Source organism: Python bivittatus, unplaced genomic scaffold (assembly GCF_059951505.1).
Source record: "Python bivittatus isolate LINGU-HERP-01145 unplaced genomic scaffold, Pbiv_v1 ctg000030_np1212, whole genome shotgun sequence".
In the NCBI taxonomy this organism is placed as follows: Eukaryota; Metazoa; Chordata; class Lepidosauria; order Squamata; family Pythonidae; genus Python; species Python bivittatus.
The window spans coordinates 6,713,529-6,729,763 of NW_028277031.1; the positions used below are offsets into that span (position 1 = coordinate 6,713,529).

General features: G+C 40.8%; 1 protein-coding gene across 1 annotated transcript; it reads right to left on the reverse strand.

The window, feature by feature from the left end:
• Positions 1 to 227: 227 nt before the first annotated feature.
• Positions 228 to 15,748, reverse strand: ALG1 (ALG1 chitobiosyldiphosphodolichol beta-mannosyltransferase). Its single transcript, XM_088152976.1, has 13 exons — positions 15,504 to 15,748; positions 13,765 to 13,842; positions 12,093 to 12,196; positions 11,314 to 11,462; positions 9,713 to 9,802; positions 8,708 to 8,815; positions 7,144 to 7,268; positions 6,126 to 6,164; positions 5,815 to 5,874; positions 5,474 to 5,584; positions 5,233 to 5,347; positions 4,748 to 4,823; positions 228 to 1,928 (listed from the first exon to the last, which is right to left on the reverse strand). Exons 1-13 carry the CDS (start codon positions 15,721 to 15,723, stop codon positions 1,791 to 1,793), a joined length of 1,413 nt encoding a protein of 470 aa, XP_088009102.1. The 5' UTR covers positions 15,724 to 15,748; the 3' UTR covers positions 228 to 1,790.
• Between the last annotated feature and the right edge of the window lie 487 nt (positions 15,749 to 16,235).

Below are 16,235 nucleotides of genomic sequence, written 5' to 3' on the forward strand. Positions count from 1 at the left end.
GATTTTTCTATATAAATACTCGTCTCTCATGTCCTAGACTCTGGCCAGACGCAACTCTCAGAGATAATCTAGCTCAACAAAATCTGATAAGCATTTCATACTATTTTAATTACCACTGTTTCTTTCTCTTTCTCTATGAAGAACCTTGGGAATTATAGTTTAGGGAGATGTGAAGATATTTTTGTCAGTAATCCCCTAACTTACCCCATCATAGAGGTACACCAAAACACAAAGGTAATTAGCAGTGGACAAACAAGGAGCAATGGATTTAATGAACACCAAACAGTTTCAGAGGTAGCAAATGCACTCACGCATTAATAGGTACAGATGGGCTTGAAAAAATGTGTCCTGTTGTCTTGCCAAAAAGGTGCCACTGAGAAAGACTGGAGAAAGTAATTAAAAACAGATATTCCTGAAGATAATATTCAAATGCATTTAAGTTAGCTTTTAAAAAACATATCAGATAAAGTATTCTCTTATCTATCACCAGAGTTACTCAGAGGATGTTAAATCTTGCCATAATAGAAAGACACATTGAATCTAGTATTGTCTACCTCCAAGGAATGCCTTGCATTTTCTTACATTTTTTGGAGAGGAAGAGAGGTGATCTACATTTATTTCTTGTTTGCTTGTGGGATACCCAGACTTTCTCTAGGAGACATAGCCAGGATTCCCTCCTCCATATTTATTTCCCCAGAAGCCACCCTCTAAAGTAGGTTAGGAATAGGCTGAAAAACAATGGCACTAAGTCAATCAACATGTTTCCATAATCAAGGGTGGTCTTGAACCTGAGTATCCTTCATCCTAGACCTCCTGTTTTATGTGAGCATCTAAGTCACATTACATAACAATCTCCATCAATGGCAGATTCCATATGGTCTAGGCAGCTGGTATGGCAACAACATCTCAGACTCATGTGCAGCACATAGAAGAAGACAAGGAGATTTCAATCATCTATACTATACATGATAATAAACCCACCATATGTTGCTCAGGCAATAAAGAGGCAAAAGGAGTCTTGATGACCATGTGAGGTCAAGAACATCCGAGCTAAAATAGCTCTCTCTTTAGAAGGTCTCATTTAGCAAACTCATTTTTCCACTCTTGGCCAACATTTGTTGCCAGTTTGATTCCTTGAACCCCGGAATCTTAAAATGAAGCTTGCTGTGTGCTCAAGATACATAAAAGTACCGGAGGAAGCTGAGAAATGTGCTATATATATTCCTCAAGGGAGAAAGGTATCTCAATTAAAAGAGGTGTGCAGGCTTAGGAAGCAGGTCAACTGTTGTGAAGTTCAATTCAGTTGTTTTGTATACGCTCAGAACAATACACCAGAGCTGCCTTGAATCCAGTTCCCTACCCTACCTTTCTGCCAGAAGGAACTTATACCAAACCAGGAAACTACAACATTAGATTCTTTGGAGTTACAGTCAAACTGGGATTCCTAGCTTATAGCTCCAAACAAACCCTGACTTCAGGTTATAATTTGGAAAATGGTAAACCAGAAATCACAATTCAAATATAATGCTAATTCCCGTCTATGAACTGGTGCTTGGGTTTGCCTAGAATGTGACTAATTGAAGGTCAAAAATAGGAAAGGTTACATATGTCTGTGACCAAGTTTTACGTAAGTTTTTTTTTTAATTTACCAAAATAAAATGCCATTTTTATTCAACATAAAATTGGTCATAAAATTCTTATTTAAAGCATTTTTTAAATTTTCAAACACGGTCAGGATATTACAAAATTTGAAAAGGACATAATTTATCAATTAACTAATTTATTATAAGCTAATCCGATTTGTCGCTAAACAGAGGAAATACTGTCTGCTCCCAACTTTCATCCCAGCGTTGCTGCTTGGCCAGGCGAAGATTTCTTCGGAACAAAGCAAGCTTGCTTTCCACAGCAGGAAATTCCCCAAAAAGCATCTGCGAGGCAAAAAAACAAACATGATAAAATGAGCAGTATGCACTGAGCAACATGGATGATGAACATTTGCAACCAATCCAATAGGAACAGTCTAGCCCAGTGTTCCTCCAACTCGGCAACTTTAAGATGTGTGGACTTCAACGCCCAGAATTCCCCAGCAAGTTGAAATCCACATATCTTAAAGTTGCCAAGTTTGAGAACCACTGAGCTAGCCCATCAGATGTGGAAAAATAACATTCAGAACTACTAAAACAAACTATGACATCATATCACTAAAATATTAAGATTATGAAAACTACAGTGTAATTTCACGCAGTACAAAACTGCATGATATAAATGTTAATAGATAAAAACTATGGAAAAATAGCGAAAGATCAGAATGACTAACAAAAAGTTATTAAACCACTATATCACCAAATCTACAGGTAAATTTATAACTAATGTTACCACTGAAACTATGTGTATTATAATTTAGTGCAGTCCAGAATAGCGGAGGATAAATGTTACTATATAAAAAGCAAAACAACTAGAGGTAAATCAACAGTAATGCAATTTAATAATAAATGGCCTTCCTATAGTTGAAGAGCAATTAGGGCTATAAATGAATGAATGACTTTACGGCCATCAGGAACACCGCAGAACAAAACAGACATCTAAAACTACAATCGCTGATCATTACTGACCATTACACACAGATTTAAATGCAATTTAAATTACATTTCTTGAAATGTGACATTTAAAGAAATAAAATTATATTTGTCATCTAGTAAGTAGTGCCAATAAAACTTATCAGAGCGCCCTGGAAATTTAAGTAAGAGATCTGGGAAGGTACAACCAGGAAGAGGGAAGCACGTAGCCGGGAGCTTCTGTGACTCCAGCACAAGGGCCACATTGTGCTGCAAAGAGAATTTTCCTGAATTTCCCCTCCAAGACAGCTTTGGCCTGAAAACCTTTTCTAAATCTGGGGGTTGAATTCTGATATCAGTTTTTGGATACAGATATCACCTTTCTGGTTTGACATCAAATGGCTGGTTGGAAATCTGAAAACTGATTAGAAATGATGGATGACTGATATACTTTGCAGAAATACTCTGCATTAGTTTATCTTATATTTTTCATTGATATAGATTTATTTTGTATCATTTTAAACATTAGAGCAAGAGGTGAATGTATTATACGCCTATGTCTGTACCAAAGAAAGTCGGAAGTTATCTCTTTTTCTCTCTTCTTACTTTTTCTTTTCTTCTTGTATTTCTTTTCTGATCTTTTCTCTTTTTCTCTTCTCTTCTTTTTCTTAATTTTACATTTTATTTTTTATTGAAATTTAATAAAGTTTATAAAAAAAAAAAGAAATGATTTGCCATTTGCCCTTGAGTGTATTTATATAATTATACAAATTCATTTATGTATTTATATCACATATAAGTGTCTAGGTATGATGTAAAATAAATGCATTTCTATAATTTGTAACTATGTTATATTACATATCTATAGCAATACACCCTGGGGGCAAACAGCAAATTCTAACTGACCTTCTATACCTAAAATCCTTTGTTTTAAGATTAATTTATCTCAACCTGGCCCCAGTGGCAAAGTAGCATCACAGGAAAAGCATAGTCATTCAATTTTCTTAGTGTAGCTTTTTTTCCAAGAATAATTAAATTTATCTACTAGATGGAAAATTCAAATGGATTACAGGAAGACCTCGTTGAGTGGCCACAATTGGGACTGGCAACACTGTTGTTAAGCAAAGCGGTCGTTAAGTGGGAAATCACATGACCGTAAGTGTGCTTTCCTTTTCCCCACTCCCCCCTTCTTTAGAACACTTAACCCCTGGCGGCACTGGGATAGCCAGCTCGAAATTGACAAGACTAATCAATTTCATACTTTCCTTTTTTATCTGCCTCCTAACCACTCCCCTGAATATCTCAAGCTTTTGATCAATGCCAGATCCACTGTTTTGGAGCTTTAGAAAACATTAAGATCTTGATCTCAGCAAAATTTATTGCTGATTCTTAATATTGCAATAAAAAATGAAGTGTAGCAAAACTCTTTGAAGGCCAACAGGATCAAGGACAAAATTGCTGGATCATTGGCATACAACAATAAATTGATATGCCTATGGGCTAGCTTAGGAGGATGGAAAGTGATATTGCTTGGATGAGGCACCAGGGAATTTATATGATAATTAAATACACATCCTTGTCTAACTCCTCTCCTTACAGGTATTTAGTAACACGTCCTTGTTTGCTACACCTGACTTTCAGTCTTAAGTTCTCATGAATTTTAAAACTCAGAAGCAGCAATCTATTGAGGAGTTTCTAAGTTTGGACCACAGATTAGGTCTAGAGATCATATAAAATCCAAAGTTAAAATATAAATTTAATATAAATGGATAAATGCATATAAATTTAATAAACTGATAAATAAAATAAAAGCAACAAAAGCTGCAAAAAGGGATGAGCCAGGTGTAGGAGTATCTGGCGTCTTAGTCTGCAAAGATCAGACTTCCTGAACCAGCGATTAAGATAATGAAAACAAAATTATTTTTTTCCAAATGGGACTTTGGAAGATACAAGATCAGTGCCATCTCCAAAACTAGCATACACATCAGCACCGTAAAATGACAAGATGTAGGATTATCAAGGAACTGCTAACAGAAGAAAACTTCTGAGCACTAGATATTCATTCTCAAATTCAAAGGAGGTACAGAAGAACTGCAGATGGTGATAATTCAGCCCTAAAGTCTCCAAATCGATAATTATGTAAATGACCCAAACAGCACAATCAAGAACTAATTTGAGAAGCATTCTCAAACCTTCAGCTGTTCCGCAAGTTCACCCGAGTCCCTGAATATCAAGCCATTCACTTCATGTTTCACAAGCTCGTGCAAACTGCAAAGAAATAGCAGGGAAGAAAAAGATCTCATTAGTAGGCTGGGGAGGGGGGAAAATCAGTTTACGCTATTAAGGGCCATTCTGAATCAAAAGGGTGCGTCTGAATTTGCGCAAAGTAGCCTGCTCCTGGTTTCTGCCTGTGTCTGCCCAGCTGGTCCCCCTTATCTCTGAACTTAGCTCTCAACAGAACCACCACCAATCAGATTTTCCCAGGCTTGGTGCCTTCCAGTGCAGGTTGGAGCTATAACCCCCAGAATTTGGGGAAATGAAACCAAAGCCTCAGTGGAAGGCCCAAGGCTGGGGAAGGCATTCAGAAGGCATTTCGTCTATTCCTTGTTTTAAAAACATTCAATGTGTCGGGGGTGGGGGGGGCAAGCTATAACATCCACATGCAAATGGCCCTTACCACTGGAAGTGCACGGCGCACACGGGCAAGCAGCAGCCAAACATATCCACCACTTTCATAGGCAAATCTAAACCACTGGAGGATTTATGAAGACAAACGCCTAAATCGGCTGAGCCTGTAGGAGAAATGGAAGGGAGAGTTGAGCGGATGTAGAATTGCTTGCCAAAGGCAAAAAGGTACGTTAAGCAGCCTTTCCCTGAATGTTAGTATAATCCCCTGAGAAAAATAAAAATTCCCTTGCCGAGCAACAGGGCATAGTCTTCTGCTTCCAGCCAGGGGGTGCAAATCTGGATGTGCTTGAAGTGCAGAGTAGCCATCAACGTGTTGTAATGCTCCTTCAGAGGCCCTTTGCCTTTTATAAGAGAAACACACATTATCCAGAAGGGTTGTGGGACCAAGCACCAACTTCCTATCACTTGTATGACTTGGTTTATAAGTGCTCAGAGCAAGGATCTGATGCCATTCAAGCAGCTGGGCTTCGGATGCTCCCACTGCTAAATGAAAGCATTTTATTCAGCAGCTCCAAATGTGGGAAGAAACCAGAAGGCTGATTTTAAAACATGAGCCATGAAAAGGTCTTACCCGTGATCACACACACCAGAGAAGGAAGTTTTGCTCTGCTGCTGACACAGTGCTCGTACTCTGAAGAAAAAAAACAGAGCAAAGAGTGTGGAATTACTGAAGGTAATTATTGAATTAGGCTACAGAAGGCAATGTCCCTGTTCAAGCAAGCCCAGAATTTCAAAACCTGAGCCGGACTACAGTGAGATTTCAAACGGCATATGCTCCTCACTGACCACTCCTAATCGGATCTCTTCCAGGCAGAGCAGTGAAGGAGAAATCGCTAGTTGATTTACAGCGGAGATGGTCTAAAAGCTTCCTTGATAGCTCACCTTTTAAAGCACTTAACAGGATGGAAAAATCTTCATCCTCTAGAAGAAGAAAAGACCAGAATTTATTACACAACTATCATGGCTGTACATTCAGTTTTATCTTGCTGGCTGAGAATGCTGAGAGCGATAGTCCCAAAACATATAGAGATTACCAACTGGAGAAGGTTGCTACATTATATCTTAAGAGCAATTGGACAGTGTCCAATTCTAGCTATGATGTCCAAGGAAGAACATCCAAATTCACCTCCCATCAAATGGTAATGTTCTAAATATCATTGATTGCAACCAAAAACCTGCCATCTTATATCTGCTTAGAGAAAATGGCCAGCTCGGTTAACAAATATTTTATGAGCCGCAAAGTAAAAATCACATTCAATTTTGATGAGGCAATCTGGTATCTGAGGACATTTACGCCCGCCTGGAAATTCAAATCACTATGAATTCTCATCTTTAGACAGGAGTTTAAAATCCAGCAAGCAAAGCTGTTGCTTTCTGAGGGTGGGGAGGGATGTGTGTGAGAGAGGAATTGTGTTTGTTGTAGACTGTCAGTTCAGAACAATTCAGAATGGCAAGTCACACATACAGCCATGAACCAGGTCACACAGTGATAACAAATAAGAAAAAAAATCTTCAAATATATGTGGACAGCAAAGCTAACCAGCCTCAGCAATGGCTATCTGAACTCTTTGATTAAGTGCCTATTTGATTATTTTATTTGCATGCCAACTAAATTAAGAGAGGATGGTAGGCAATCATATAGCTTATTTTTCATTCCTCTTACCGCAGATAGCAGAATAGTCCAAAATTAACTCAAAGTTCTCAGCTGAATGCACAGACTCTCTCAAATATTACATCTGGAGTCATACGCTGTCCTAATTCACAATAAAGTTGGGTTGGGTTGGGTTGGGTTGGGTTGGGTTTGGGCCTAGCATCTTGTGCAAATCCAGCGAAGTGTGCTTGATTTAACTAGCCACAGCTTAGTTCAATGATAAGATAAATGCTGTTTTAGAGTCAAGACCTGTCCAACTGGTGCTGCTAATAAGGAGAGCTGGTCGGCCTGGGCGGTGCGTGGCACTTCCACTGACGACATCGAACTGTGTAAAGGCAGATCTTTCAACATCATCTACGGGGAAGGATTCCATACTGAAAACGAGAGAAAATGGGCGCCTTCGAGGAAAGTTCACAGCAGATACACACCGAGACACACACGTGTGTACAAAATGCACAGCTCTCAGGATAAGATAATGAGGAGAGACAGCCCTTCCACACAGCAGCCTTCGCCCATTTATTGAATTAACCCAAAACGAACCCCCAGATAATACAATGAACCATGATGTGAGCAAACAGGCTGGGTTCATGCAACACACTAAGCCACACACTTAAAAATAAAAGCCTACCCAAGATTAACATTAATATGATAGCTTGTTCTATAAATACACCTACTTGGTGCTTCACCGCCTGGATGGTATGTGTTGCACTGTATGCTCTGTATTTTGGCAAAAGATACGCATTCCCATTGCTATTCAGTCTCAGACCTGGATGAGGGGAATACAGCCCCTTACCTATGCCCCCAGGCTTGCTGCTAAAGCAAGCACACGTCTATTACATTAGCCATACAAGAGTCAGATAAACTTTATTACTGTCGTAGGCCATCCTAAAAAAACTAAAAGCACACAGAATATAACAGAGAACATCAGGAAGTCATTGTCCGTACTGTGAAGCACAAGCACTTTCTCAGATGTTAACTGGTTAGGCCCTGCTATAGCCTGCAACAGCAGAACGAAACTCTGACACCTTAGGGAGCTAAATGGGTAAATCAGGAGGAGAACCAGTTTGGTGTCATGGTTAGGGCACTGGGCTAGAAACCAGGAGACGGTGAGTTCTAGTGCTGCCTTAGGCACAAAACCAGTTGAGTGACCTTGGGCCAGTCGCGCGCTCTCGGCCCAGCTCACCTCACAGGGTTGTTGTTGTGGGGAAAATAGGAGGAGGAATTGATAATACAGTATTGATAATACAGTAATATTGTCCCTGATGCCCTAGGCAGGAAAAAAGCTTTGGGCTCCCTTGGAGATTAACTACAATCAGGCTAAGGTTCTTACATTTTGCAGATACTCCAAAATCCAGACTTGGCAATGAATGGCCACACACTAGAGCAGTGTTTCTCAACCTTGGCAACTTTAAGATGGGTGGACTTCAACTCCCAGAATTTGTGCCTTAACCACTAGACCTTGAAACTGAATCAAATGCAGATCTAAAATCAATAAATACAGATTCTAACCAAGAGCAGAATTTGATAGTATACTTTTCCACTAAGTGTTATATGCAAGCATTACAACACTAAAATCCATCCATCAATTGGCATTCGCTCCCTCTGACCACTCCAATATTACAAAGGGCCAAAGTGATTTGCACCTTTTCGTTACCCGTGGATCCAATACTTTTGAATGAGGCATTGCAGATAAACATGCCACAATTTAACATGCGTCTTACTAAAAAGGCACGATACTCGGAAGCAGAGAGAGTTTTCAAATTAGGCCCATTTTTTATTTAAGAGAGTGCAGAACAAATACATTTTAACTCACGTTTTAAAAGGAGCATAGTCTTTTGAGAGCCTGATGAACAATTTGTGCTGTTCGCTCAGGGGTGTTTCCTTAAAGAAAGATGCTGGCTTGTCGTAGAGGGTGATTGCTCTAGAAAGCAATAGATTTAATGGTCAAATAATAGCAATAAAACTCAGAGAATAATAAGGTAATAAAAAGGATAATTTCAACCCATCAAAAATGCAAAAGGGGTACGTAAAATGAGATAGGTTAGCTCAGAGATTTCCTGGGCAAGAAGGTATATATTGTGAAAGAGCTAAATAGTGCTCAAGCGTTCATCATGTTTGCAAGTTGACATATTTGAATGTTTGTTTACTTATTAAATTTGTATACTGCCTGACTCCCAGGGACTCCATGTGATTTGTAGAGGACCAGTCCTTAAGCATAAATTTGGGGAAGCAAGACTGGACAGAGATGTAGGCTCTTGACAAATATCCAGAATCAAAATTTGTACACAACATGATACTGCTCTCAATTACCACTTACATTGATTTATGCACTGTTTTTTAAATAAAAATAATGCTCAGAATGTTTGACTAAGATCCTAAGATAAAAAATAATACAACAATGCCATAAAGATATAAATTCATAAATATATCTGATCTACTTGAAATAGTTCATAAATAATAAATTTACTTCTGTTTGCCAGGTTCCTGGCTGAACAAAATACTATTATATTCTAAAGAGCAAAAATAACTCCGCTCCTTTGAGGTATAATGTGAAAAAGCTTCAGCCTACAAAATATGGAGCCTTCTTTGTAGTTATGTCTGCTTAAATATTTATAGATCAAACCATTTATTATAAGAAGACAGTGGTGAAAATGGCTTACATTTTGAGAAATATTTTTTAAAAATGGCTTACATATTGAAAAGTATTTTTTAAAAAATAGATACAAAATATCCCCTGTAATAAATAGGATCACATAGGTCTATAGCATTGTTGTAACCAAGGGAAAAACAGACAGGTGATTTTAAACTACTGAAGTACCTGATATTACAGTTCACCTGAAGATCCTTTTTCATTGCACTGGTCACACAAATATTATAGTTGGCCAAGGAGCCAAATAATTCTTCATACCTAAAAGAAATGAGTTTCACTTGTTACTGAAACTAACAACTTTCCTCAGATGTTTGTACAGAAATATAGTTTCCTCCCATAGCTTGTTAAAAAAAAATGAAATAGAAATGAAAGCAAATGTACACGGCTCCAAATGTTAGTGTCTATCATTTCTCAATCCTTTCAAAACACAGAAATACTACATATGTCCATAATCTTCTTGTATCCTGCACCACTGAATATTATCATCATTAAAAAATTATAATACATAATTCCTTATAACCCCCAAATGCACACATTTTAGAAGAAGAAGAATGCACAAGCAAAAATTCTAACCTAACAATAATGGTTGTGTATGCATGTGGAATACAGGAAGCGAAGCACACCTCAACATACTTAGCCTTGTCTGGCCTTGGAGCTGTGCAAACTTCAAAAATAATTTGAAAAAAGTGCTTCGGGCTTCACGCGAGCAAAATGTTTCTCCACTATTGATTAAAGCAGCCCCCTCTTTTCAAATATCATTTTGACTCTGAGACAAGATTTAGTATTTTGGGACATCCTTATTCTTTCAAACTCCATATCTATTACATGGAAGTTGGCATTTGGACAAAGGAAATGCAACTTTTTTATTGCTAAGAGATTTGTCCTTTCAACATTGGAAAGTTAAATAGATATCCCCAGTTACTCAGTGAATTGAAGACCTGAGGTTGTTTGTAGCTTATGAACTAATTGCTTACAGATGAAAATTATGTATGGATGATATGATGAAATATGGTAATCTTTTACTGAAAATATCTAATTCTTCTATATCTAATTTTGTGGCAACCGTTTTCCTTCCTTTTTCTACGGTCTCAATTTTTTCCCTTCTCTGTCCTTTTTTCCTTTTTCTCTCTTGAAAAATAAATACCGAGAAATTTTGTTTAAAAACAAAACAGTCGCATCTTTTTTCAGGCTTCCCTGAAAACTGGAAAAAAAAGTTGTGGCTGCTTTAAGAGTGGTACTAACGTTAACTGAGTTGACTTCTTGACGCCACAGTATGTTTTTTTTCAGGGTTCTGCAGAAACCTGAAAAAAAGAGGTCAGCTTTAATCAATAGCAAAGAGAAGCAAGGCCCATCCAAGCCATTTCTTGTAAATTATTCTCAAAGCACGCACAGCCCTATTAATTAGATCAGAAGTCATCACTTTTCAGGTACCAAAATACATGCTGTTATGAAGGTGGAAGCAACTTTCAAAAATGTACTTAGGTGTAAGCATGCAGCAATATACTTTATGAAATTCTTACTCCTGGAAATGCAATTAGGGAGAACAAACGAAACGAACCATGAAAAAGTCGTTTTTACACCTTTTTGTAAAAATACAAGACTCCATCATCACCTTCTTAATGAGTGTTTAAAATCCCAGTGGGGCTGGAGGGAACAGGTAACAGACCTACCTGGGTACTTTGTGGTGTTCTGAAAAGAAATCAGAATTCATTGGAACAACTTTGCAATGGACAAGCGTACCCCATAAATATCAAAAGTCTTGCACGAACCATTTCGCAATCCGGACTATCGGATGCCCTTTTCCGTGAGTCAGGCCCATTAGAGTATACCCATAATTATGCCAATCAATAATTAGCTTGCTGTTTCGCAGTAGGCAAAACACCCAGCTGATCGCAATGCTGGGCAACCCGGGAGGATTCTGGTTATGGGGAGAAGAGAATATTTTCAGAACAGGCCCAGTAAATAAGATCAATTGCTTTCTAGTTTCTCCACCCACCTCCTTGCAACAGTCGTTTCTTTCCAGAATACCAACTCAGCACCAGCCAAGTCACCCTTTCCCCCCCAACACCTCTCCCTCAGGCCTTACCCCAGGTGAGCCACCTACAACCAGTCTGATATTCCTGAACTACAATTCCCAGCAGTCCTAGCCACCACGGCCAAAGGCGCGATGTAGTTCACTGTAACCTGGAAAACCCCATCCCTTCCTCAGATAGCCCCCATTCCTTCCACATGAGTCCTCTATGCCCTCTCTCTTCTGCTGACAAACTTTGTATTATAAACTCCTAAGAGCAGGAAGGAGAGCAATATATAAATAAATTGCATTTGTATATTGTGTGAGTTATTCTTATCCAGCTCTCTCTCTCTGCTCCAGAACAGCCACATCTACATCTTTTGCTACATTATTCCAAGGACAATATTCAAATGAAAACTAAGTTAAACAAGCACTTCTCAGCTCCCCCTATGACTGCTTTTAAAAGGCTGGACTGACGCTATGCTTTAAATAGAGCTAGGAGGCAAAGTTAGTGTTAAAACCTGGAAGTGTAAATACCTGGAGAAGCACATAGCCTGGTGTAGCAATCCTTAGCAATGTGTACAACAATTGGAAACTCTGCACAATCACTTTTATCACGTACTGGAAAAATTTGGGCCCAACTGCAAAGGAAAAGAAACTCTTGTCAAAGCTTGATGGTAGGTAACTTTTTAGAGTAGAAAAGCATTAAGAATACCAGTCTCCTAAAATGCAGAGTCTGGAACATGCAGAGTTTGGCAGTACATGATGCTCCTCAAATGTAGAGGAGTTCTCAAACTTATATTTTCTTCTTAAAATTGAACACTGGGGTGTACGTAAAATGTTCTATCACAGAATGTTCTGAGACTGAAAAGAGCTGTCCCTGGTGCTCTGGAATTAACCGGAAGACACCACAAGTCAGCCCAAGTCTTTGGATAAATTCTGGACAATTTCTGTCCAGTCTCCAACCTTCCCTAAAAAGGGAAGAAGGCTGTGGGGAAGGTGGTTGAGTTTCAGCTCCAGAGGATCCAGGAGGCGGATCATCTGGACTTATTTCAGTCAGGTTTCAGGCCCAGTTACAGTCCAGAGCTGGCACTGATTGTACTTGTCGATGACCTGGGGAAGCTGGGATGGGAATCCTGTCCATCCTTGAACTCCTGCATATCTCAGCAGCTTTAGATGCCATCAATCACAGTATCCTTCTGGACCAGCTGTGAAGTATGGGTGGGAGGGCACCATTTTGTGGTGGTTCTCCTCCTTTCTTTGTGGCCTGTTTCGGTCAGCGTTAACAAGGGGGAGAGATTAAAGCTATAAAGCCCTTCATGGCTCGAGCCTGGTTATTTAAGGGACCACCCATCTCCAGTAGTTCCTTCCTATCGATCAGGCAGAACAATCAAGCAGTGTCATAATGGGGGACCCAGGAAGCATGCCTTTTCTGCCCTCCAGAATGATATCCACCAAGATCCAGATGGCTCCCACCCTAATGATGTTCAGGAAGCTATTAAAGACCTAGTGAGTCTCCCAGGCTTTGGGGCAGAGAGAAGATTGAGCCCGATGGATGGATGGATGGATGGATGGATGGATATGTCCATCCATCCATCCAACCTATATATATATAGGTTATATGTTGTTTTGGCCATCCATCCATCCATCCATCCATCTATATATATATATATATATATCCCTCCATCCAACCTATATATACCGTATAGGTTATATGTTGTTTTGGCCACTCATTATTTTTTTTGTCTTTTTAATTTTTTTTAACTCTTTAATTGTATGCCACCCAGAGTGCTTGGGAGTCAGGTGGCCTATAAACTGTATACATAAATAAAAATAATTATTTACAGAGCATTCAGAATGATCTGTTTCAGGTCAATATGTTGCACAGAATGTTTTCATACTTCAGTTGAACATCTGTGTAAGGAAAAATTAACTGGAGAGAAGATGAAGATTGAGAAAGGACCATGCAAATCCCAACATGCTTTGACTAATGATTTGTTTTTATGCCACCTCTCTCTTGCTGGATTTGCCAAAAATAGCAAGGAAGGAGCCAGTGGAGGGAGAGAAAAGACTGACGAACAAAGGAAAGATTATTCAGACCTTTGCAACATTTCTGTACAAATAAACCTGACTTGACTTTTCCTATGACGTCAGATTTGTGACTGATACTGCATACATGTTTCATGAAACAATGCAACATTCATCCTACCTTGCCAGATTTTGAGCTCTGTAAGGGAAACAATCTCAATGTTTCCATTGCTTATGATCTCACTGTGGGGTTTTGTGCCTGGAAGAAAAGCAAATAGTTCTAGGAGATTCCATCCAGTATAAAAGCAACACCATGCCAAGATATAGGGATTAAGGAGAACACACAGGGACTCTGAGATAGTCAATTACCAGGGAGGGAGGGACAGACTTCTCCAGCCTCCATAGTAACAAATAAGACTAAAAAAACCCACTAAAATAAATAAATAAATAAATATTTAAAAAATACTAAGAGTCGGAATGCGACAATTCATTGAGACACTAGACCATTGAGTCCAACCTCCTCAGAGTAGGAATCCAAGTTAAAGCTTCCAGGGATGGCTGGGCAGTTTTGAGATGAAGGGGAGCCCTCCAGCTACTTTGGTCAAGGGTCCCACTGTCCACCTGCTCTTAAAGGTTCTTCTCACATTCAATGGGAATTGGCTTTCTCAAGACCATTATTTTTATGGTTATTATACTGTTATCTTGTATAGTTCTTTTAATCGTTGTAAGCCATCCAGAGTCATGTTTTGAGATGGGCGGCCATATAAATTGAAATAATAAAGAAATAAATGGATCTGTGCCCAACATGATCTGCCTTGTGACAGTTATTCGATACCCTCAAAAGGAAGGAATGAGAGCCAAAGACTTCTGTTGTAACATATTATCGTGAAACCATCAGCCGGTTGAAGGACAAAAGCAATTATGCTTCTCTTCATAATCCAAATAAGGCAGGCTATTTAAAAAAAAAAAACCAATCCCCAATTACTTCCGGAAACTCATTTCTTTTTGATTAAGCATGGCTAGAATTTACACAGAAGCTTTTCAGAAGTAGCTTGGCTGCTCCATCCCGTTGGCCTGGCTTTGAGATGACAGCTATGGGTCCAGTTCAAAAGAAAACATCATAAGGATGCAGGACTGTCCTCAAAGGAGACTACGGGGGGAGGTAACAATAATAATAAGCAATATTTAGAATAATCTTAAGAAAAGTGACTCCTGTTCCTTTGTTGCCTGCCAAAAGTTTTTGCTGGCCGGTGAGTTTCGTGCAGCAATGGATTACTTCTGCTTATTTTGGCTGTCTCCCGCTTCCCCCCACCCAAAAAATGCCTTAATGTTATCAATCAATGGCTGACAGTTGTTACTTCTGCAAAGGTATGTACCCACAGTGCAACCACAACAAAGATATTGCATCCATTGATTACACTGGCGGCGGGCAAAAATCTTTTGGAGATTAGATCTGAACCCCAGCAATGGGCAAGAAAGGAACGAGAGCCAGAAATCTGAATAAAAGCATGCAAAACCCTGAAAAAAGCCTAAAATTACACATAAGTCTTATCCCAAATGCAGTGTAGTTTCCTCTACGCGCCCCCCAGCAAGAATGCAGAAGCCTTGCCCAATTTGGAACCCCCCACGGGGAGCACTACAACTGCCATCCTCCCCAGCATGTCAGAAGATAATGGGCTCCTAGACTCCCATGCTCCCACTGGAGGGCGCCAGGTTGGGCCTGAACCCGGGCGGGCCCTTCCATGGCTTCTGAACCACAATTCCCAGCATCCCTCGCGCACGGCCGCCCTGGCCGGGGCTGCTGGGAGCTGTAGTCGGGCAGATCATCCCCGCTCCGGCTTCGGGGTGAAGGCTCTGCGAGAGCAGGGGCAGCTTCTGGGCCCCGGCGCGCCGTCTCCCGGGGTGTGGGGGGAGATTCACCCGCGTAGCCGATGAAAGCGACGCGGCGGCCGCGCCAGGCCAGCGACAGGGCGTGGTACTGCATGCGGGGGCTGCGGCCCAGGTCGCCCACCACCAGCACGGCCACGCGGCCCGCGGCGTCGGCAGGCCGCTTCGGCTGCCGGAACGACCACCAGGCCCCCAGCGCCCCCACCAGCAACAGCAGCGCCGTCCCCCACAACCACCAATCGCCGGCCTCCATCTTGGGGGAACAGGCGAGAGGCCGCGCCGAGCGGCCCCGGGCGCGCCGCGAGGCACGGCGGGACGGCGCCTCCCTGCCGGCCGGGCGGACCAACTGCAGGCGGCGCCGCCGGGACGGGACATCGGAGCGCAGCCTGGGAGCGGCGCGCGCTGCTCCCCAAGCTGGAATGCGGGGTTGGGTCTCCTCGGCCCTTTTCTCAATGCCCAAGGAAAAAATTGTAGAAGGAAAAAAAAGATTTTCAACCCAAGCAGTGCCTTCTCCTGGAGAGGGAGCATCCTAGAGATCAATGGGTTGCCCCACTTTCAGGGGATTGCTGCAAGGGGGGAAGCAGAAAGTTGGTTAATGTTCCCATCAGGAACACTAGGTCAGTGTTTCTCAGCCTTGCCCATGTTACAAAGTGTGGACTTTTTGGGGGGAGGGGAGAATACCACAACCATCACACTAATTTATGTCATTGACCATGGCTTGTGTGCCAGTCAACTCCATAGGACTCTGAGCAACTGACATCCATC